At 38.3% G+C, this 22,325-nt stretch overlaps 2 protein-coding genes across 2 annotated transcripts; one reads left to right on the top strand and one right to left on the bottom strand.

The window, feature by feature from the left end:
• The first annotated feature begins 856 nt into the window (after positions 1–856).
• LOC107772601 (homeobox-leucine zipper protein HAT4-like) lies at positions 857–2,991 on the top strand. The gene is made up of 4 exons (XM_075244739.1): positions 857–1,158; positions 1,350–1,663; positions 1,790–1,869; positions 2,380–2,991. Exons 1-4 carry the CDS (start codon positions 1,053–1,055, stop codon positions 2,702–2,704), a joined length of 825 nt encoding a protein of 274 aa, XP_075100840.1. The 5' UTR covers positions 857–1,052; the 3' UTR covers positions 2,705–2,991.
• Positions 2,992–7,142: 4,151 nt separating this feature from the next.
• On the bottom strand, positions 7,143–8,441 carry LOC107816655 (uncharacterized). Its single transcript, XM_016642389.1, has one exon. It carries the CDS (start codon positions 8,439–8,441, stop codon positions 7,143–7,145), a length of 1,299 nt encoding a protein of 432 aa, XP_016497875.1.
• Positions 8,442–22,325: the final 13,884 nt, after the last annotated feature.

The following is a 22,325-nucleotide window of genomic DNA, read 5'->3' as shown; positions in this document are numbered from 1 at the left end:
ACGACTCGAGAATTCTTCCTTTAGGGTAATCTTATTTCGAATATTATTCGTCAAATTTTGACCCATATAGTTAGTCCCTCTACTTATTGAGGCCGGCCTCAAGCGTGATTAAATGGAATTTGTAGCGAGTCTTATGAGTTTATTTGAATAAATTATATTTTGACATTATGTAAATGTTAAGATTACTGTGTTCATTTTGAAACCACAGTGTTCTAAATTCCAATTTACATACTGAATTGGGCTGGAGGAGCTGAGAGTAATTAGTACTCATTTCGTCTCATTTTATGTGAAACGATTAGGAATACGAGAGTTAAACTATTTAATTTTTCTTGTGTGAATTCAATTATAATTTTTTAAATTTCTATAAAAAGCATTATGAGTCATGTTAATAATATTTAAAAAGCACATAAAAAGGTTTTAATTTAAAAATTATATTAACTCTTCAAATTGTAACTGTATCAAATAAAGTGCTCCATATTGGGTGAGCTTCCGTAGCACTTTACAGAAGGCGTAGTTCATCATAAAATCAGCATTTCGATTATAAATTATCCGATCCAAAGTTTGGTCTGCAGTAATCCCAAAATATATTCTCCCCTAGTTTGCATTTTATTTTCTTTTTTTCAATTAAGAAGCACTGTGAATGGTTGGTAAACTTCAAGAGGCAAAATCTATGATAACTGGTACCCGCGTACGCCCCTAGTCATGACTCATGATTGGCCTAATTGCACAACCCTTCACCTCTCTACACTTCCACCTGTACTTAGGAGTATTATAATTTCCTTTACAAATAAAAAAGAAAAAGAAAATGCATACATATTCTTCCTATATATATAACACGCTCTACTCAACAGGCTTCAAACTACACTAACTGGTTTCTCTCTCTCTCTTCTCCTCTATTCATATTCATATGAGTAATAAGTCTCACCTCTTATCGTACCAGAAAAGCTGAAAATCCTCACAAAACTAGTCATCCCACATCTTCTTTAATTTCGGAAGCTGCTGTTATAGTTTTATTTTCAAGAACGTAACCCCCCCGACCCCGAGAGAGAAAAATGGAAGATCTGGGGTTGAGCCTCAGCTTAAGCTTTCCACAGAACAGGACTGTTACTAATCTCATTCGCAAAACTTCTTGGACTGATAATTCATTTCCTTCCTCAGGTTTGTTAATTAGCTCTTCCTCATCTATAATGCTAGCTTTTCTTCATATTATAAACTTCAGATCTGATCGATCAAAATCTTTACCAAAAGTGAAGGGAATTTCTTTTATTAATAAAATGACCTTTTTGATCCAAAAATGTGGAACTTCATTTCTCTAATTAATTTTTCTAATGGGTAAATATTGATTGCAGATCGGAACTCGGAGACATGCAGAGTGGAAACGAAGACTTTCCTAAAGGGAATCGACGTGAACCGGCTGCCGGAAACGGCGGACGCGGAGGAGGAAGCCGGCGTATCGTCTCCGAACAGCACAATTTCAAGCGTGAGTGGTAATAAGCGAAACGACAGAGAAGCCAACTGTGAGGAGCATGACATGGAAAGGGCTTGCTCTCGAGGAATCAGCGACGAAGAGGACGGAGAAACTTGTAGAAAAAAACTCCGTTTAACTAAAGAACAGTCCGCCGTTCTTGAAGAAAACTTCAAAGAGCACAGCACCCTCAATCCTGTAAGTTAACTAATTAATTAGATCATCATTATTAGATACAAACACAATGAGTTCAAGGGCGATTTCGAGGATTTTAATTATTGTACCTAACTGGTATATATTGATGATGATTTTCTTTTTGTGCAGAAGCAAAAGCTGGCTTTGGCAAAGAGACTGGGATTGAGGGCACGGCAAGTGGAAGTGTGGTTCCAGAACAGAAGAGCTAGGTGAGATTTAATAGCCGTTCAACTCATCTCATAAACTAAAAATAGTGTGCGGACATAAAATATATGTATAACATGAAATTGTGTATAATTTATGTATACGATCTGAAAAAAGTAAACGTTAAATTTTGCCGGTATTTATGTGGCAATCTTTACATAAATAACCGGTCTAATTTATACACAATTATAAATATATTATATATTGAATATATATGTTATATATTCGTTCGTCTATTTTAAGTTTAAGTGCTCTGCTAACGTTGTTTAAGTTAATTCTTATAGGATAAATATATTATATATTGAATATATATGTGTTATACAGAAGTTAGACTATTTTAAGTTTAAGTGCTTGGTTAACGTTGTTTAAGTTAATTCTTATAGGATTTTTCTGCTCTACTTTAAGAATGATGTAGACAATGATATCATTATATATATATATATATCACACTTCTAACTGTTTGAAGTTATTACTACTCAAGAAATATCCTGAAAATAATCTGTGTGGACATACAGGACAAAGTTGAAGCAAACTGAACTAGACTGCGATTTTTTGAAGAGGTGTGTTGAGAATCTGACAGAAGAAAACAGGAGATTACAGAAAGAGGTTCAAGAGCTAAGAGCACTGAAGCTTTCACCTCAATTCTACATGCAAATGACCCCTCCCACCACCCTCACCATGTGCCCTTCATGTGAGCGTGTTGCATCGGGTCCCACAAGTACACCTGTCAATCTTAGGCTGGGTCCACCTCAGCAGTTAAACCTGTGGGCCACCACTCCCATATCACAAGGGCAATTTGGTCAAATGGACTCTCATCCTACGCTTGCAAGACAAAAGTGACAATGACAAACTGTAATATATGTAGGGAGGAATATAATGGTTTTAAGATAAGGTTGTTGGGCATGTTGGGGATTTGGTGGGTCTAGAAAATCTCTTTGCCTTTATTGTAGACCCTCCATTTTTTTCCCCCTTTTACCGACTGATTGATTAGGGTCAAGTCATTTTACTCTATTTAGTAATAGTTCTATCTTCCCCATTTCAAGATCATTAGCGGGGACTGTGGAAGAGGACTTTTTTTTTGTAAAGTAATGCAATGATACCAAAAACAAAAGTTTATTCATTTGTTTTATATGATTGTTCTTAGAAACTACTATAGGTTAAGGGAATTAAGAAAGAACTATCTCCCCCAAGAAAATGTAAGGCAAAACGGGAACCACCACACAGAACTTTTCTAATGTTTTTGGAATTTGTTTCCTCGTTTCCTGGGTTTTGTGGGATTTTTTGCTCTTCGATTCTTGAGGTAAACATAATAAATTCTTAAAGCTGGACAAAATAAAAATAAAAGATTTATTTGTAAGATCGAGTATAAAAATCAAAAGCAGAAATAACTTATTCTTAATGGACTAAAATTGATCTTTTTCCACTTATATGTTTGGATGAATGGTCAACTATGACTATTAGCCACCACTTGAACAGTGGCTACGTTATACGGATTTGGCATACATTCTTGGAAATTTATCGTCTAAGATAACTTCAGTTGATTTTATGTGTTAAGAATATGTGTCAACCATTATTTCATAGTCAGTATAAAACTTAATCATCACCAAATTGCTATTTCTGCACCAAAAGAGCTAACCCTGCTAACTTTCGTATACTCCACTAATTAACAATAACAAACAGAACAAGAAAGCAAGTGAACATACTTTTGTTCGCTTCTTCTATACCAACGACGGAAGTTTAAGGATAAATTTAGCTCTAAAAGTTACTTTATACTATGCTCAATTCTAATCACGTTTAAAAATTCAATGTAACTTTAAAGTTAACCAATCAATTGAAATAAGATAAAACAAGACAGGCCCTAATCCAAAAAATCAAGATGAATTTTCATAAAGCACTATAGTTTACAGCCTAGTAATTATAGTTTGTCTAATTACCATTAGTAGTTACTGCTTAATTGTTATCATCTTGTATCACTTGTATTTAGACGCGCAACGAATAGTCTGTATTCGTTCGCGCAACGAATACAACCTGTATCAATTGTATTCGTTCGCGTAATGAATACAACTTGTATCAACTGTATTCATTCGTGAAACGAATACAACCAACGCGAAATGTAGGGGTATGTACAAAGAATATACCATGTATCGACTTGTATACAAGGGTGTATAAAAAGGATACAACATGTATCGACTATATTCATTCGCACAACGAATACAACCAACGCAAAATACAGAAATACAGAAAAATAAAATTCTCTTGTTGAGAGTCGAACTCAAGACCTCCGTTTACTAAGCAGGCGCTCTAACCAACTGAGCTACGAGGGCTTGTTGCTATCTTGTTTCAATTTAGAACAATTGATCTCTTGTTTCATGGATTTGCTATAAAATTCAAATATAGCCACGAATAGTAAATTTAGAGAGTATAGCTACGAATGGTAAATACGGTGTATATGCTTAATATGTCGCGTAATTTTTTCAAAAATCAAACGGGGAAGAGCGCGCAACATTAGTGTAGAAATGACACAAGGTAGCCACTCTAAAGGGCTACTATTTAGGAATTAGCTAGTGCGTTTTGAATTTCAGTTTTTCAGTTTAAATTTTCAGGAAAAAAAATGTCCTGAATTGTCTTGAAGTTAAGATTTGTAATTTCAAATTTCAGGACAAAAATAAGTACCGACTAATTTCTAAATAGCATCCCTAAGAATAGCTATTTGTGCACCTCAACATTAGCCGAGATAGGGTCCAATTACCTACTGGACTGAACAAGAGAGTTGTAGAACTTATAAGTAGTCTTATAAGGAGATGTTTGGGCTGAGATGTTATGGATAACAAACCCAATCTCAAACTTCTTGGGCTTTTGTTCTAGGAAACCACAATCAGGGAAAATGTTTAATTTGGAAGAGGGGGCCTCAAATTGGGAAATTTACCTAGCTATACTATAATAAAAATTTATTTACCACTTTTCTTTAAGTTTCTTAAAAATTATATTCTCTATCTATATTTACTATTTATATATAAAACCTTAATAAAGAGAGCATCCTTAAAACTAGGATGTAACTGATACATCCCTTCCCTCTCCCCTCCCCCATGTCAGCCTCCCCCCTCCCCCTTTACTCTCATGTATATCATTTATGCAAAGCCCCTAAAATCACGTTTTCATCCCATTTTTAAAAAAAATTTGAAATATATCTCTCTTTCATACACATTAATCCAAATCTCATCCTCATCACACAAATTCATCGACATTATCTCTAAAATTGCAGTAAAAAAGAATTATCCATTGACAACTATTAAAAAGTTTCGAAACATTGAATTTAACATTTGGGTTTTACGAAATTGTGATTTATTCTCATCCTCTTCACACAAATTCATCGACATTATCTCTAAAATTGCAGTAGTAAAGAGTTCTCCATTGACAACCATTAAAAACTTTCGAAACTTTGGATTCAACATTTGGGTTTTACGAATTTATGATTTATTTGGATTGGGTGCTCTTGCAAACGATTGAGAATATAACTTGGAGTTTATATCTCAATTATAAGGGAGATTGGTTAAGTTTAGAGTTATTTTTAGGTAAAATTTTATATTGAAACTCGAAAAAGAAAAGCTTCTGAATTGTATCTCGATTGTATGTTAATTGTATCATAATTATATCACAATTGTATCAAAGTTGTATTTGACTTGTATCGCATATATCAATATGTAAAATAATACCTAATACAATACTAATACAATTATAATACAATATTGTATCAGAATTTAAGTTTAGAGTTGTGATTGAAAATTGAAAAAGATAAATATGAGAATTGTATCACGATTGTATCATAATTGTATTTGTATCATAATTGTTGCTGAAATTGTATCACAAATGTATGATAATTGTATATGGTGATGAGCAATTGTAAGTTTGTGACCAATTTCACATTTGGATTGTGTATGAGCCATTATCCTATTAGTAATAATTTTGCTAGAGTTTAACAATTTTTGAATTGTTGAAGAAACTTTTAGTAACTGATTTTTTTTTTGTCATCTCATGACATTCTATGCCGTATGTATAGGTTTCTAGCGGCAAAGAAAAAGTATCTTTTTGGTATCTATTATGGAAATCAGTTCTGTGTTATTGGATTTGTTAGATTAGGTATCATTTTTCTAACATTATAAGGATAATAGGAACATAGAATATGTAGTATGGCATTATATCCAGTATTTGAAGGTTCCAACCAAAATCATTCAACAACTGAAGCAAACTTACTAGCTTCTTGTTGAAGACGTGCAACTATTGAAGAGAGAGAAGAGGAGATCTACGTACTAAAAAAATTAGGACGCATGAAATGAGGAGAAGTGTGAAAAAAGAAAATGATATAATTGAATCCCTTAATTGAAGGTATTAATCATGGGATGTGAGCTTTTTAAGGAGGAATGTATTCAATTTGTAAGAAAAATCTAGATACTTTTTGAAAACTACAAAACTTAGAGAAAATAAATTAATAAGTTCCTATCAAAGTATATATAGAAAAAACTCCCAAATTGGGCTGTCCTAATAATGCTTGGGAAACACTCAAGATGGCATGAAATTTGTTCGACTATTTATTGCGTATAAATACATTTATATAACTGAGATTCCTGAAGTTTGCATATTTCTAAAATCAAATAGAGTCTGCATTGTGTGATTTGTTCCATCATTTGAGTTCGCCGAAATTCTGTAATTTAAAGTGCAATTTTTCCGTTTTATCTTGAGAGTCCACAATCTTGGGCAACAGCGAGAGGATTAAATTGATTAAGGACACGGACACACAAGAAAATTATGGGCGAGGAATATTTTTTCTCTGTCCTAACTTCCAATCTTCTGACTTTTCTGTTTTGAACACAGTTTACCAACATTGATCAACTGTTGGATTTTATCGCCCAACCAAATGGAGTACTGCTTATCAGTAAGTATTTTCATGAGCTAGGAAATGCAAACTCACGAGTTCACATAAGGTCTTCGACTGAAGTTTTGTTATTTCTGGAATTACAAAAGATCTATAAGAAGCAATGAGATAAATCATCACAAAGACAACTGCTTAACTGACTGAATCACTAAATAATGGTGTTGTTACATATTAGCATTGTAAGCCACTATGATACTACTGAGACAAGTTTGGAAATACAAACTAAAAAGGCAAAGAAAGACAAGCTAACTTCTCTAGTTAACTATAAAACTGTTCTAATGGCAAGTCAATTACTCCCTAACCATAAGACTTATAAATAGTTCTTATATCACCTCATTTTGAACAAGATCATTTTACAAGGTTTGTAGCAGATGTTCTGATTGACTCAATTCTCTGAAGCCTGATTTGCTCCCTAAATTTAGCTATGAACTGATCCGCCTTCTTGTCAACATCAGTAACACTCTCAGTTGCCTTCTCACTAACATTCTTGTTTGCTACCTCTTCATTTCCTGTGCTCTCTTCAAACCAATCATCTGAGTCCTCATCAGTTTCCACAACTACCTTTTCAACAGACAACACTTTCTTCTCTTCCCCTACAAACTCCATCACTGCTGGCTTTGATACAAAATGCGACGTTTCATTCATCAGTTTATCGACAAAAGTTTCTTCAATATCCTTATTCTTTATTCCCTCTGCCTTTCCATTTATAAAATCTTTACCATATAGTACTCTTGCTCTAGCAGCTCCAATGAATGGCCTAATTGTTCGAACAGACTTCCCCTCAAACGACACACTCCTACTACTTCTCCTCAGTTCCTTATCAGAAGCAGCCTTGTCATCTATATTTATAGAGCTTGATTTCAACAGAGTAGATTTTTTAAGAATAGGGGTTGGTGGTGGCAGAGGAGGTGGTGGCGGAGGCGGAAGAGAGGACTTGAGAAAACTCTTTTTCCTCACTATATTGTCATCAATATTGGCTTCAGATTCTGATGAAAATGGAAGTACTGAAGAGGAAAACTTTCTTGGAGATGAAATTTTGGATAGTGAAGGTGAAAGAGATTTTGGTGAAGTAGTTGAGATAGACTCAGGAACAGGAGATTTCAAACTCCGAATTGGCAAAAGCAATGGCTTTTCATCAATTCTTGAACCAATTATACCTCTGTGTTTTTCAAGATCAACAGAGTTTTCATTAGCTACAACTACTACTGGTTTACCACTATGATACTGATAATTATTCCAAGTCTGAACTCTGTTTTCTTCAGATACAGAATGGTTTTCGGCCTCATCATCAAAAAAAGATGAAACCTCAAGTAATCTAGATTTAACATTATCAAACTTTGAATCACTACAGTATTCATTTTCTGTTTCATCTTCACTTTTTTTGCTGAATAAGCCGTAAGAAACAGCTATACCAACTAACATAAGCTGAAGAATTTCCCAACTTCCAGTATGTAGAGATTTGCTGATAATTTCAGGAGCTTCCAAAGGAAAAAGTGGAAGTACAACTAGAAGTATCAGAACTAGTATAGCTTTAAAGGACAAATGATAATAAAACTTACTGCTAGAATTTGCATGGTTTGCTGGAACATTAAAGGTTAATTTCTGTTGTTTTGAGATGTAATTAGGAGTTGTAATTGTGTCCTCCATTGAAAAATTGGCTTGGGTTTTGGATCTTGTTTTATGTTGTAAACTGTGAAAAATAAGATGAGAAGATGAAGAAGAGAAATCTTAAGGACTAAGTATGGAAAAGGAGAGTGATGAGAAAAAGATTTTGGGAGGCGTGACATGATTTGAAGACCATGCTTTCCCTTTCTCCTTTAACCATTCCACTCTTTTTCCTGTTTTACGTCTAGTGTTCATTATTTGCATTGCGCCCTATTAGATTCGTATTCGCGCCAAGAAATTTCAGAGTAAAACATTACTCAGCGATTCCGTACCCAAGATTCAAATTTAAAACTTCTGATTAAAGATGAAGGGGGTACTTATCACCCATCACAATACTTGTTATGTCAATTTACTATTAATCGTCGGTACGAAGGGGTGAAAAAGAATTTGTTGATTTGGTTGAAAGTTGAAAATGAAGCTTATTTTACAAGTAATTGTCGTTCTCCCAAAAAGAACTTAGTACTCCATTAGCTACTACGATTCACTTGGGAAAAAGAATCATTTGTTAAAGTGCCTTTAGTTTCTAGTACCTTCATTAATAACTAAATTAGACAAATAGATTGCTTAGGTCAGAAACATGGCTTTTGAGAATTGAAGCACTTCGAAGAATAAATAAATAAATAAATCAACAAAGTTTAAGTTTGATGAAAGCTCGTGGTTTAAAGTTGAAATTCAAAAGGTTGCCAATGAAAACATGTAATGGAATAGATTCTCCAGCTTTCTCAACTTTGAATTGTTGATTTGCGCGTTTTGGAAAGACTGAAACTCCTTCCTCCCAAAGTTACAAGCCAATTGTATCTCCGCTGATCACAAGTTACTCTCAATTTTAACTTTCTCCAACTTTGGCGCAATTGATAAAATTTTTACTATGTGACCAAATATTAACAAGTTCGAGCTATGAAAACAGTCATTGATAGAAATGCATAGTAATACTGCATATAATAGACCCCTATATTTTAATCTTTTTCCGAATCCCGCATATAGCGGGAGCTTAGTGCACCGAGCAAAACTTACTCAGCTTTGTTTCTCTGCCTGCCTGCCTGCCTGTCTGCGTGTCTGTCTTATCAGCCATTCCCCTTTTCTTTTTCCTTTTCAGTTAAGTCTGTCTAATGCCTTTAAGATGATTATGATAACAAAAAAAGCTACTAATATTTGATTTTTAGGAGTATAAGTTGTAAGAGATTATGGATTTGCTATATATTTTGTGTTAAGAATAGTTGTATGTTGGTTGCTATCGTTAAAAGATTGACCTAAATTAAAAGTGATCTACTAAGTTTTAAAGTTAAATGAGTCTATAAGATACCTCCTAAAGTATGAGGTCTTATGTGTAGATACCCGAATGTATCTTCTAATTTAATGATGAGTTAAATTAGAATTACATAAACATGTGCAACTATAATAAATGGGTTATGATCCTTGATCACGCCCAACTATGCTTTATAAAAAAGATTAAGTGATCGTTGCAAATATAATCCGGTTTACAAATCCGGAGTCGAATCCCACAGAGAACTAAGACTTATCTACAACTGTTCAATATTGCTAAAAAACACAAGTTCAAACAATATCCTAATTATAGAGATTATAATATTTATTTCTAACTAATTAACTAACAAATATTATAAAGCAGTAAAATTATCAAACTAACGAGGATGAAATTTTAGACAAGACTAAGGAGGTCTAGAGTTATGATTTCCCCCAATTGTCGGAATCATTCCCGCTATGCCTTCTATAATTTTGCCTAAGTTTTTTCTACCGATCATGAGCGCTCTGAGTGTCGTAACTCTCTCCCGAGTAATTACCACAATTTACTAGACATATTCTCCCGAATTACGCTAGCTGGCATTAAGTACGACTCACTCGGATCGTACCAAGGTTTCGTTATCCCTAATCCCACCTTTAAATCCTTCGTATTGATCCCTCATATACGTTAGGAGCGATGTTGTTCAACAACCACCTAAATATGCACTCTCTCCCTAGTAATACACACTAAATAGGCACAGTCGATTGAGAGCTCTTCAACCAACCACAATATAAACGTAGTTGAACAAATGGAGAAATCCAACGGCTCAATTATATAAAACCATAACAAGAATTTATCCTACAAAAGGTTCTATAAAAAATTTAGATAACAAATTAGCTATTCATAATAGTATGCATAAGTACAATACTAGAATTCATAACCAATAATGAAAATAGGAAGAAGGAAGTGAAAAACTCGTAGAAGAATTATACGCCTTGCTCCTAGTGTGTTCTTCCTTAGGTCGAATCTCCGATCTAATGTCGGTCTTATCTCGGTCTCTAATGTCGGTCTAATCTCGATCTCCCTTCAAAATTGGTGTTTAATGACTATTTATGTGTAGGAAAAAGACCCAAACAAAATAAACAAGTTCAAAACCAAATATGAGATGAAATAGACTTTAATAATCCGTAACACGCGTCTCCCCGCGACAGACCGCGCCTAGCCTGCTCTTCCGCGCGCCTCCAGCTCGCCTCAAGCCTCGCGACGCCAGCTTTGTAGCGAGAAATAAAGCTCGCGTTTTCAATTCCATAGAGTCTGCTTCGTTTTCAATTTCTGTTGTCTGCCTAACTTTTGCTATTCTTTGCATTAGCTTCTCTTCTTTTATCAATTCTTCTTTTGTCTTTTTCTTTTCTTTTTGTCTTCTTTTGTTTTATCTTCAAATATTGCACAATTACAAGTCATAATATTTTCCGTCATCAAATAATTACGAATCTTTCTTGTAGTGTATAAAATATACATAAAATTTTTACTTTTCTCTAATTTTATCTCCAACGTCCCTATACATAAAATAGACTCAATTAAGCAAATATAGTATAATTTAGCATTAAAGCCCCAAAATGCAAGGTAAGTAATGCACTAAAAATACGAAATTATAGCCAAACATCAATCCCCAAATCAAACAAAGTGTTTTCTTTCCTGATATCCCGTCGTTGGAAAAGTTGAGAGTCACCCATGTCTTGGTTTGTAAGACCAATAACTTGCAAGACGAAGAATTTCATCGTCTCTCGTGGATTCAAGTACGCTTTCGCATCTAGTTTTTAATTCTCGGTGATTTGACATGATAGTTCTTAGATAAAAGATCACAGTGTTCTGTCTTTAAAGTATTTTGGTTCTAACATAAGTTACTACAACTACTTTTACAAAATTGAATTCTTAATTAGACAACTGTTATTGTTTTCCCTTTCTGCTTATCTCCTTCATGTTTCCGTGGAATGAGCATGACACTATGACATTAGTAATATAAGTATATAACTACTAATACAATAGTAATTAAAAGAAAAACGTAACCTCTAGTATGATCAAAGAATAACCCCTTTAACCCTGGGATCGAATCCCTACTCAACGTCTTTTGGGTTGAGTCTGTCGCACAGGGATTGCCTAGTAATATAAGTATATAACTACTATTACAATAGTAATTAAAAGAAAAACGTAACCTCTAGTATGATCAAAGAATGACCACTTAACCCTGGGATCGAATTCCTCCTCAATGTCTTTTGGGTTGAGTCTGTCGCACAGGGCTTGCCTAGTGCGGTTTACATTTCATGTGTAGTTTGCAGGCTATTACACAGGGGGAAGTTTACCCAATGCGCACAAAATGCTCACCACAGAGTGCTCACCCGAAGGGCAGAGACTGTGGCAAAGGTTGTAGCGGCTGCGAGTTTCCGCTCTTACTAAAAAGACCACTTTCAATGGTTATTATTGGGTGCCTCTATAATTGATTTTCCTTTTCGTAAATGAAAATTATAAATCTCTTATATTTGGATAGTCTCTTTTCTTGTATGAAAAGGTTTAACTTCTATAAATTAAGGATTTTTCCTTCTAATTCAGTAACATCCACAATGTAGTCACATGGGGTTTGAGAGTATTGTTTAGGGGGATAACTTTTCGGGACAAGTGTTAGTGTGTCACTTATGTTTGTCTCTTTGTAAGCTTGTTTGCTCGATATTTTGTACTCTCTTTTATATAGTGGATATTGTTCATCTCCGCTCGTGGACGTAGGTCAATTGACCGAATCACGTTAAATGTTTGTGTCTTTTTTGATAGATTTCTCTTTTGTTGTCTGATTTATCACCGTTCAATATTTGCTTTAATTACTAACTTCCGCATGATACCTGATTATTTCAATACTAACATAACTAATCACAACATAACTTGTGTTCAAACTAAACGACCCTTTAGAGTATAAATTTAGTCTCTGTTCACCAGTAGACTTGACAACTATTGAAGGCCTTTTAAATAGTCTTATAAATCGTCTCGGCGTTTGGCAATTTAATCATAAACCCCATAAAAATCATTGTCCTAACCTCTATAGTTGGTAGAGTAAAATGTCGAGGAAGTTTCGTGCAAGATTATTAGTACAAGTTATGGGAGGAGATATGAGAGTTACTTCAAAGAAAGTAGCCAAGGAAGGTGCCTTTTTTTTTTTTCAACAAACAAGAAGGTGATTGACGACAGCGAAAGGTGGTGGAATTAATTTTGTTTCTCACAATAGATTAAGTGCGATGCGAATGAGGAAAATTTAAATATTGTAACTTGCTTCTGAAATAAAACCAACTGATATTAAGGAAAAAAGAAGTGAAAATACTAGTGGAGAAAGGAATTCTTCACCTCTCCGTGCGAATGAGAAGTTGAGATCGCCTCAAATGAATGGTTAATTCGACGGTATTGATGTACGGGTCAAAATCTATCTCTAGATTATAAGTCAAAATGATATCGGTAAAGCATCTTCAGGTCGCCATGGATCGAAGTGATCTAATCAACAATAAAGGTCGTGGTCGAAGAGTCGGCAAAGATCGAAGTCGAGGAGTCGTCAATAATCGATACCGAGGTCGTATGCCCTTGACAAAGTTATAACGGTTAGCTTTAAGATAATACTTGACAGAGAATATTCTCTGCACTTGTACTATTAAAATTTCTAAAAATATGTTCCCTATAAAAAGAAAGAGACACGATGACAGGGGACATGTGATTCATTTTGTAAAATACACTTGGACTTTAAAAGAGAGAATTAGATCTTATTGCAACTATGCAAAAACAATCTTTACACTAAGAGTCTTGTCTACATTTTATCACTGGATCCGGGAATAGCTCATATATTCAAAAGCTCGTCCATCACTCATCATTGTTAGAAAGAACATTCACTGATTCCATCATTTCTTGGATGACTCATTCGTTCTATTTACATAAGTGTCATTTATTGTTGTTCATCACTATTTAATGCTTCATTATTTCCTTTGACTTCTTAAATATTGATTGTGTGTCGCCGTTGCTATTGAAGTATATCTACATATTGTTTATTGCACTTTCGAGAATTTCATCTTTGGGATATTATTGTTAACTAAGATTAACCCTCATTGGTATAAATTTAATTAGTTGAACCAAGATCTATATTTTTTTGTCAAATAATTTAGCGTCGTCTGTGGGAATTTCTTAGTTAACTCTAGATCTACAGCTAACGCAAGTCACTAACTTCATAAACCCCAAGATCTTCTTTCTTTGTATGTACAAAAACCTATATGGCAGGTAACCAAGGAGAAAGGACAAAAATAACAAGTGATTTCCCTAGCAACCTCATGAATGCTATCAACGAGATCTGTGAAATAGTAGGCGAGGACGTGACACCCAATGCTTCCCCTAGGCGCGAGAGGTCGCCTCTCCCTACTGAAGCATAACAAAATCTAGCGGAAAAGAAGCTGCCACGTCCGCAGAAGACCAGCTGTGAAAAAGCTCATCGAAGCATGGCGAACCAACATACTGATGAGCGTCCTCAACAAACCCGCTATAGACATGACTACAGAAACCGCAAGAGCTTGCATGATACAACAAACGGACGAGCAGTGCAACCGACCAAGCCCTCCGAGGGCAGGTATAACTCACAGTATTACTAACAGTGCAGGTGACAGTGCCCTCGCTGCCGTTCTAAAGAGGATGGAAGAAATAGAGAATGAAAATAACGCACCCTGAGACCAGATGAAAGAACACCAAGAACGAGTCGACAAGATACCATGCGCTCCTAAGGTGTTGCCAAAAAGGGACGCCGGCAGGTTTTTAGAGCAGCCGTATAATGATAACGCAGCCCTGCATGCCATACCAAAGACCTTCAAAATACCGCCCTACCTTAGAATATACGACGGGACGACTGGTCGTGAGGATTATGTGACCCATTACATCACCGCCGTGAAAGGCAACGACCTCTCCAAGGAACAAGTGTCCTCTATTTAGCTAAAAAGTTTGGCGAAACCCTTACGAGAGGTACATTGACATGGTATTCACAGCTACCAGCCCGCTCCATAGAGACTTTTGAGGAAATGGTCGATAAGTTCGTAACTACCCATGCCAGAGCCAAAAAGGCCGAAGCAAGAGTAAATGACATATTCACTATCAAGCAGTCCTTGGAAGAGGGGCTAAGGGACTTCCTCGCCTGATTCAATAGAGTAAAGATGACTTTGCCGAACGTATCCGAAGGGATGGTAGTCGCGGATTTCCAGAATGGGTTGAGTAGAGATGGTTCAAGGGAAACCAGAAAACTGTTAAACTGATTGATGAAATATCCTCCAACCACTTGGGACGAAATCCATAATGCCTATTGTGCTGAGGTCCGAGCAAATGAAGATGACCTCAATGGACCAGCTCACTGACTAACCTCGGTAAAAAACGAATTTAGAAAAGAACGAAGAAACAACATCAGGAGAGATCACCCGGTTTCGCGGTCCAATGGAGAACGGCACCAGCCATATGTCAGGGCGGTTGCCGCATCTTTCCCCCGCTATGAAGAAGGCCCATCCAAGCCAAGAACAGGGACTCACCAGAATGAAAGAGGTTTGAGCCCTTTATTATATGCTCATAATTTTTGTGTGTCACCTACAGAAATAGTCTACGCTTTTGAGAAACTTGGAACAAAGGTGAAGTGGCCGCTGAAGATGAGATATGACCCAAACACCAGGAAATCCGACACCCTCTTTGAGTTCCACCAGGAACGTGGGCGAAAAACAAAAAATTGCATCACTCTCAAGATAAGAAGTCGTAAACATGTTACGGCAGGGACACCTCAAAGAGTTGTTAAGCGACATGGGGAGGACTAACTTCGCTAGAGTACGTGAATACTAAGGCCTGCCGAAGCTGCCATCACTAGCTCGTACTATCAATATGATCATCGGTGGCGACGGCGTTGCGTCTATAAATGGCGTAAAGTTCACCACCACTCACAATCTCAAATGGTCTATCAGCCGCGAATGGTATGACAAACTCGAAGAAAGTATCATCTTCGATGAATCGGATGCCGACAGTTTGACTTTTCCTCATAATGATGCCCCCGTTATTACTTTGCATATTTTACATACCGATGTCAAACATTTCATGGTGGACGATGGAAGTGGCGCATGCATTATCCATCCCGAGTCCTTATCCAAATGAGACTCGAGGATAAGATAGTGTCATATTGCATCATGCTAACCAATTTTAATAATGCATCTGAGCGGACATCAGGGGAAATTACACTCCTCGTCTTGGCATGTGGCGTAACGCTGGAGATGACATTCCACATTATGGATCAGGCCACTGCATACAATGCCATAGTGGGGCGACCATGAATACATCCTATGAGAGCCATCCCCTCCAGCCTATACCAAATAATTAAAATCCCAACACCATGGGGAATATTCAGCATATGCGGAGAACAGTGCATGTCCCGGGAATGCTACCATATAGCCTTAGACAGCACGACAACCCAACAGGAAAAAGACAAGGAAAAAAAGGCATAACAATCAACAGGGCCAACGTCGACGCAAGGAGAGACCGGAGATATGATAATGGATCCCGAAATGGTCGAGGCTGCGAATTTGACCATAGAAGACCTCGACCCCATTCAATTGGACCTCAACGACCATAGCAAAAAGGCTTATATCGGCTGCAAACTTTGGGAACCAGGTAAATTCAGTCAATTCTTAATAACTAATGCAGATTTGTTTGCCTTCAGCTATGCAGATATGGTGAGCATCCCCAGGGAAATCTCCACACACAAATTAAACGTCGACCAGTTCCACCCCCTAGTTAGATAGGTCAGGCATAAATTCAACCCCACCATTAACGATGCAGTCCGCGAAGAAGTGGAAAACTTGTTAGAGAACGACTCCATTAGGGAGTTGAAGTACCCTAAGTGGATTGCCAAAGTAGTGATGGTAAAAAAGAATAACGGTAAATGGCAGATGTACATAGACTTCACAGACTTGAACAAAGCACATCTGAAGGATTTTTTCCCATTACCTCACATTGACCAACTCATCGACGCAACAGCTGGGCATGAGCTATTGAGTTTTTTTGGATGCCTACTCAGGCTATAACCAAATCCTTATAGAGGAAAAATACCAGGAGAAGACCACGTTCATCACCCACCAAGGAACGTATTGTTATAGGGTCATGCCGTTTGGGCTGAAGAATGTGGGGGCTAGATATCAAAGATTGGTGACAAAGATGTTCAAAGACCATCTCGGCAAGACCATGGAAGTATATATAGATGACATGTTGGTCAAGTCCGTAAAGGCAGAGGACCATATCGATCATTTGAAGAAAGCTTTCGACATACTAAGACGGTACATGATGAAACTAAACCCAGATAAATGCGCATTTGGCGTAGCCTTGGGAAAGTTCTTGGGTTTTTTGGTGTCGCAACGAGGGATCAAGGTCACCCAGACCAAATCAAAGTTATCGAAGGAATACCTGAGCTCTTGACTACCAAGAAGCAAGTCCAAAGGTTGACTGGTCAAATTGCCGAGATTTATCTCGCGTTCGTCTGATAGATTTCACAAATTCTTTAGCGTGCTCAAAAAGGACAATGGCCTCGAATGGACTCCCGAGTGTATCCAGGATCTTCTAGGACTGAAGGCATACCTATCGTCACCACCCCTACTTTAAAAACCCGAACCTCGGGAGCAGCTCCCCGTATATCTAGCCGTCTTCAAAGTAGCGGTAAGTGCAGTGCTGATCCGCAGAAATAAAGGTACGCAATCTCCCATCTATTACATTAGAACAACACTCGTCGACGCCGAGACGAGGTGTCCTCACCTTGAAAAATTGGCTCTGGCATTGGTCGTAGCTTCACGAAATCTTAGACCCTATTTCCAGTGCCACCCCATCTCGGTCGTCACAACCTTTCTCCTAAGGAGCATTTTGCATAAACCTGAGCTATCGGGGAGGCTGGCTATGTGGGCCATCGAGCTAAGCGAGCACGATATCACATACCAGCCGCGAATGGCGATAAAGTCGCAGGTGCTCGCCGACTTCAGTGCAAAAATAATGCCTGAAATTGAAAGGGAAGCCTTCCAAGATTCCCTCCAAGCAAAAGACCTCTGGGTCCTATACACCGATGGCGCGTCCAACGTATTAGGGTCCGGACTAGGACTCGTACTCGAGGTCCCTACAGGCGAAGTAATCTGTCAGTCCATAAGGTGCCCAGATATGGCTAACAGTGAGTCCGAGTACGAGGTCGTAATTGTAGGATTGAGGCTAGCAAGCGGTTGAAACTTTGATGTGATTCCCAGCTCGTAGCCAACCAAGTCACAGGGACTTACCAAATCAAGGAACAAAGGTTACAAAAATACCAGACCGAGATCTGCAAGTTACTGCCTGAGTTCAACGAATGACAGCTCGACCAGATACTACGGGCGTAGAATGCCGAAGCGGATGGCCTCGCCAAATTGGCCTCAGGTACCAAAAATATCACGACCGTGGACAATAACGTAGTACACCTCCTCAACTCATCACTAGACCAAATCAAGGTAAGAACCATAAACTTGACTTGGAATTGGCGCAATCGTATTATCGCTTATTTGTAGGACGGCGTACTCCCATGCGACAAGAATGAAGCCAATAAACTAAGAATGTGAGCGGCCAGATACAATCACCTTCATAGCGACCTATACAAGAGAACTTACGGTGGCCCCCTGGCAAAATGTCTGAGCCTAAACCAAACCCAACGCATCATCGAGGAAGTCAATGAAGGCCATTGTGGTGCTCAATCCGGCATTCGAGCACTAGTCAGATGCCTCATACGGGCGGGATACTATTAGCCCACCATGAAAAAGGATGCTGCAGACTTCGTGAGGAAATACGAGCAGTGCTAAAAATACGCCCCAATGATTCACCAAGCAGGCGAGCACCTCCACTGAGTCACATCCCCGTGGCAGTTCATCAAATGGGGAATGGACATCATGTGCCCCCTCCTAGCAGGGCGAGGTAATGTACGATTCCTTTTGGTTTTAACTGACTATTTATCTAAATGGGTGGAAGCAGGAGCATTCGCCCAAATACGGGAACAAGAGGTAATCACAATTACATGGAGAAACATCATATGCTGATTCGGCCTACCCAAGGAGATCAGTTATGACAATGGACCCTGATTCACAGGAAAGGAAATTGTTGAATTCTTCGAGAAATATCATATCAAGAGGATACTCTCAACCCCATATCACCCAATGGGTAACGAGCAAGCAAAGTCCTCTAACAAGTCCATACTAAACATCATAAAGAAAAAACTCGAGGATGCCAAGGGACTGTGGCCAGAAATACTACCAGAAGTATTATGGGCCTAACGAACAACTCCGAAGACTAGCACATGAGAGACGCCATACTCTTTGGTCTATGGAACCGAGGCAGTAATATCGGTCGAAGTCGGAGAACCCAACCCAAGGTACTCCCACGAATGCGGTATGAGTAACGATGAGAGCAGAAGGCAGGAACTCGACAAGATTGACAAACGAATAGATATGGCGTACATAAGAATGGTCGCCCAAAAATAACAAGCAAAACGCTATTACAACAAGAAAGAAAAGGTCCGACCACTTAAAGTCGGGGTCTACATGCTGAAAGCCAAAATTCAAGCGAGCAAAGACCCCCGGGAAGGCAAGCTGGGAACAAACTGGGGTGGTTCGTACAAAATCATAGCCAAAGTAAACAAGGGTTCATTCCAACTAGAAACAATGGAAGGAAAATAACTACTAAACAATTGGAACATCAGCCACCTCAAATACTTCAACTTCTGAGAGAAAGTGTCCCCCAAGTCGTATTTTTTCCCTTGCTTGAATTTTGTCCCATTTGGGTTTTCTCAAAGAGGTTTTTAATGAGGCGGCAAAGTGAACACCATGACTCAAAGTACGGAAGGGAGGGTCTTGTTATTTTTGTTGCTCGACTCCTCAATACTCTCCAATCAAACAATGAAGGGACAAGGTAGACTGGGAGTGGAACACCGCCAACACCCAAGATCTGTAATTTTCTCCAAGTATGTAACCAAAGCGACAATGTCAAAGTAATAAGAAACTTACATTTATTAGGACACCTTTTTCGTATTAAGGTTATGTTCGACTAGGCTCGAACAAACATCTACCGACCCTCGGCTGTAACTTAACAAAAGGTTATGTTCGACCCCGCTCGAACAAATACCTAATGACCCTCGGCTGCGATTCAACGAAAGGTTATGTTTGACTATGCTACAAAAAACACCTATCAGCCCTCGATCGCGTTTCAACGAAAGGTTATGTTCGACTAAGCTTGAACAAATACCTACCCGCCCTCGGCCGCGACTTAATGAAAGGTTATATTTGAGTAAGCTCGAACAAATACCTATCGACCCTCGGCCACGATTTAAGGAAAGGTTTTGTTCAACTAAGATCGAACAAACAACTACCGGCCCTCGACCGCGATTTAAAGAAAGGATATGTTCAACTAGGCTGGAACAAACACCTACTGGACCTCGACTGCGATTTAATGAAAGTTTATGTTCGGCCTCGCTCGAACAAACACCTTTCGACCCTCGGCCATATCTCAACGAAGTAACGCACGTGACCTATGAATATTCGGCTCCAAGGCCATGACCAGCTAAAAGACAATAACAATAAGAAGGACAAAAAGTGAAACGAGCAAACAATAGAAGCAAAAAACAAATATACAAGTACATAAAATAAACCATAGGAACAGAAGAAGATGTAAGGAACAACTTTGATATTTCATACTTAAACTATTTACAAAGGCTCATGAAAAAGCCGGCAAAAATACACAAAAAAGTCAAAAAGAAAATTACTGGTCACCGCCATCAAGACCCTTAGTGCCCTCGCATTCAGTCTTCAATAGCATCACCACCCTGACCACCGATACCCTCACCATCTCGATCCCCCTCGTCGTCACCACCTTCGCCTTGAGGATAAACCGTACCATACTCGGCGTTCTCCTCAAGCCGATCTACACCCTCGTCCCCATTCTCGTCATCGACCTCAGGTGTAGCGGGATCATATCTACAAGCGACTCGAGCTTCACGAGCCTTAACTGGAACATCTTCAAGGGCAGCCTTAGAGACGGACCCCACCGCATGGAAATCTAAAAATACATCTAACTAGGCCTCATCATGAATCTATTATTCATATAAATCCCGAGGTACATTAGGAAAATCTGAAATACGGAAGAAGGATGGTTGTGCAAGTAATTGGGCTTTCTCAGCCTCCAAAGCGACCATTCGATCATGAAGAATGGAGTTATCTTTCTCCAACTCTCCGATCCTTTCCTCAAGTCGATCTTCCTTGGCTCTCGCCGTTGATTTATCGTTCTCCTGCTCGTCTCGGAGAGTCATATTCTCCAAATCAAGCATATTTGTCTTCCTCTGAGCATCCAAACAAGAAGACTATGCCTTCTCGAGCTCATTTTGCTTCATAACAATCTCATTATTGAGGGCCTCTTGCTGAATTCGACACTCTTCTAACTGCCCTCGCAACTCGATCACTTGAGCTTGAAGGTCACTACATTATGTCTCCACGCCCTTGTTGACCTCTAGCTCCTTTTCTATACTCCTCAACATCCCCTTGAGGACACTATATTTCTCGATTGCCCGCACCAACTCATCATCCTTCTCTTTCAACTCGTCCTTAAGGTCCCGCATGTCGCCACTCTCACAAAACTGCCTGCGGAGATGTCGATACTTGCCACGATTCTCAAAGTACTTATCCTTCAATGTTACAAAGATGTCTTTATGCCTATTCTCCATCTGGGCATTCTTGATCTCCAAGATCATCATCTGCAATTATAAAAAGGAAAGAGAAGAAAGAATTCAGAACTAAGAACGCCTTGAAAAATAAAAAAAATAAAGGTTGAAACACAAACACTTACCCTGAGAGCAAGGCCAGCAATGCTCCTCTACAAAGCACCATCGTTTATCTCTTAGAGGGTCTTACCCTCTATTTTGGAACAGAGAGGGCTGAGGGCCGGGACTACCTCCTCGGTGTTCCCCAATGAGTCACGATCTATGGGGATCACGATAGTCCTCGTAGACCCCTCCAACCTTACCTCAAGCTAGGTAAGTGAAAGAGCCCAGTAGAGTTTTAGCCGATGTGCAGACCGCACGTGAATTGTGTGGCCGCAGAACAAGTTTTGCACTAACAAATGATTCAAAGTTTAGATAGTGTGCAAATGACCAAGACATGAGCCTTGCCTGAAGTGCGGACCGCACAAGAATTGTGTGGCCGCAGAAGATGCTTTGCAGCCGCAAAGCAGAATTGTGCGGCTGCAGAATCCTAAACATTGCTAGCTGAAGAAATCTACAAACCGCACATGGAATTGTGCGGACGTAGAACCTCCCGAGGAGCATTTTTGTCAGTAAATTTTGGGCCACTATAAATAAACGAGATTCACAGTTTTAGGTCAAGTTTTGAAGTTTGAGCTGATGTAGCCGTTATATTTTGCTATTTTAGGAAGTTTGTGACTATTTTTGGATTCAAGCATCATATTTTATCTTTTTAATCTTAGATTATGAGTTTAATTAGCATTTCTTCTGTGTTTACTTAATTTCTCACTATGAGTAACTTGACTCT

This window comes from Nicotiana tabacum, chromosome 22 (assembly GCF_000715075.1).
Source record: "Nicotiana tabacum cultivar K326 chromosome 22, ASM71507v2, whole genome shotgun sequence".
Taxonomy (NCBI): domain Eukaryota; kingdom Viridiplantae; phylum Streptophyta; class Magnoliopsida; order Solanales; family Solanaceae; genus Nicotiana; species Nicotiana tabacum.
The sequence above is the reverse complement of the archived record's forward strand: the minus strand, read 5'-3'. Positions and strand labels throughout refer to the sequence as shown.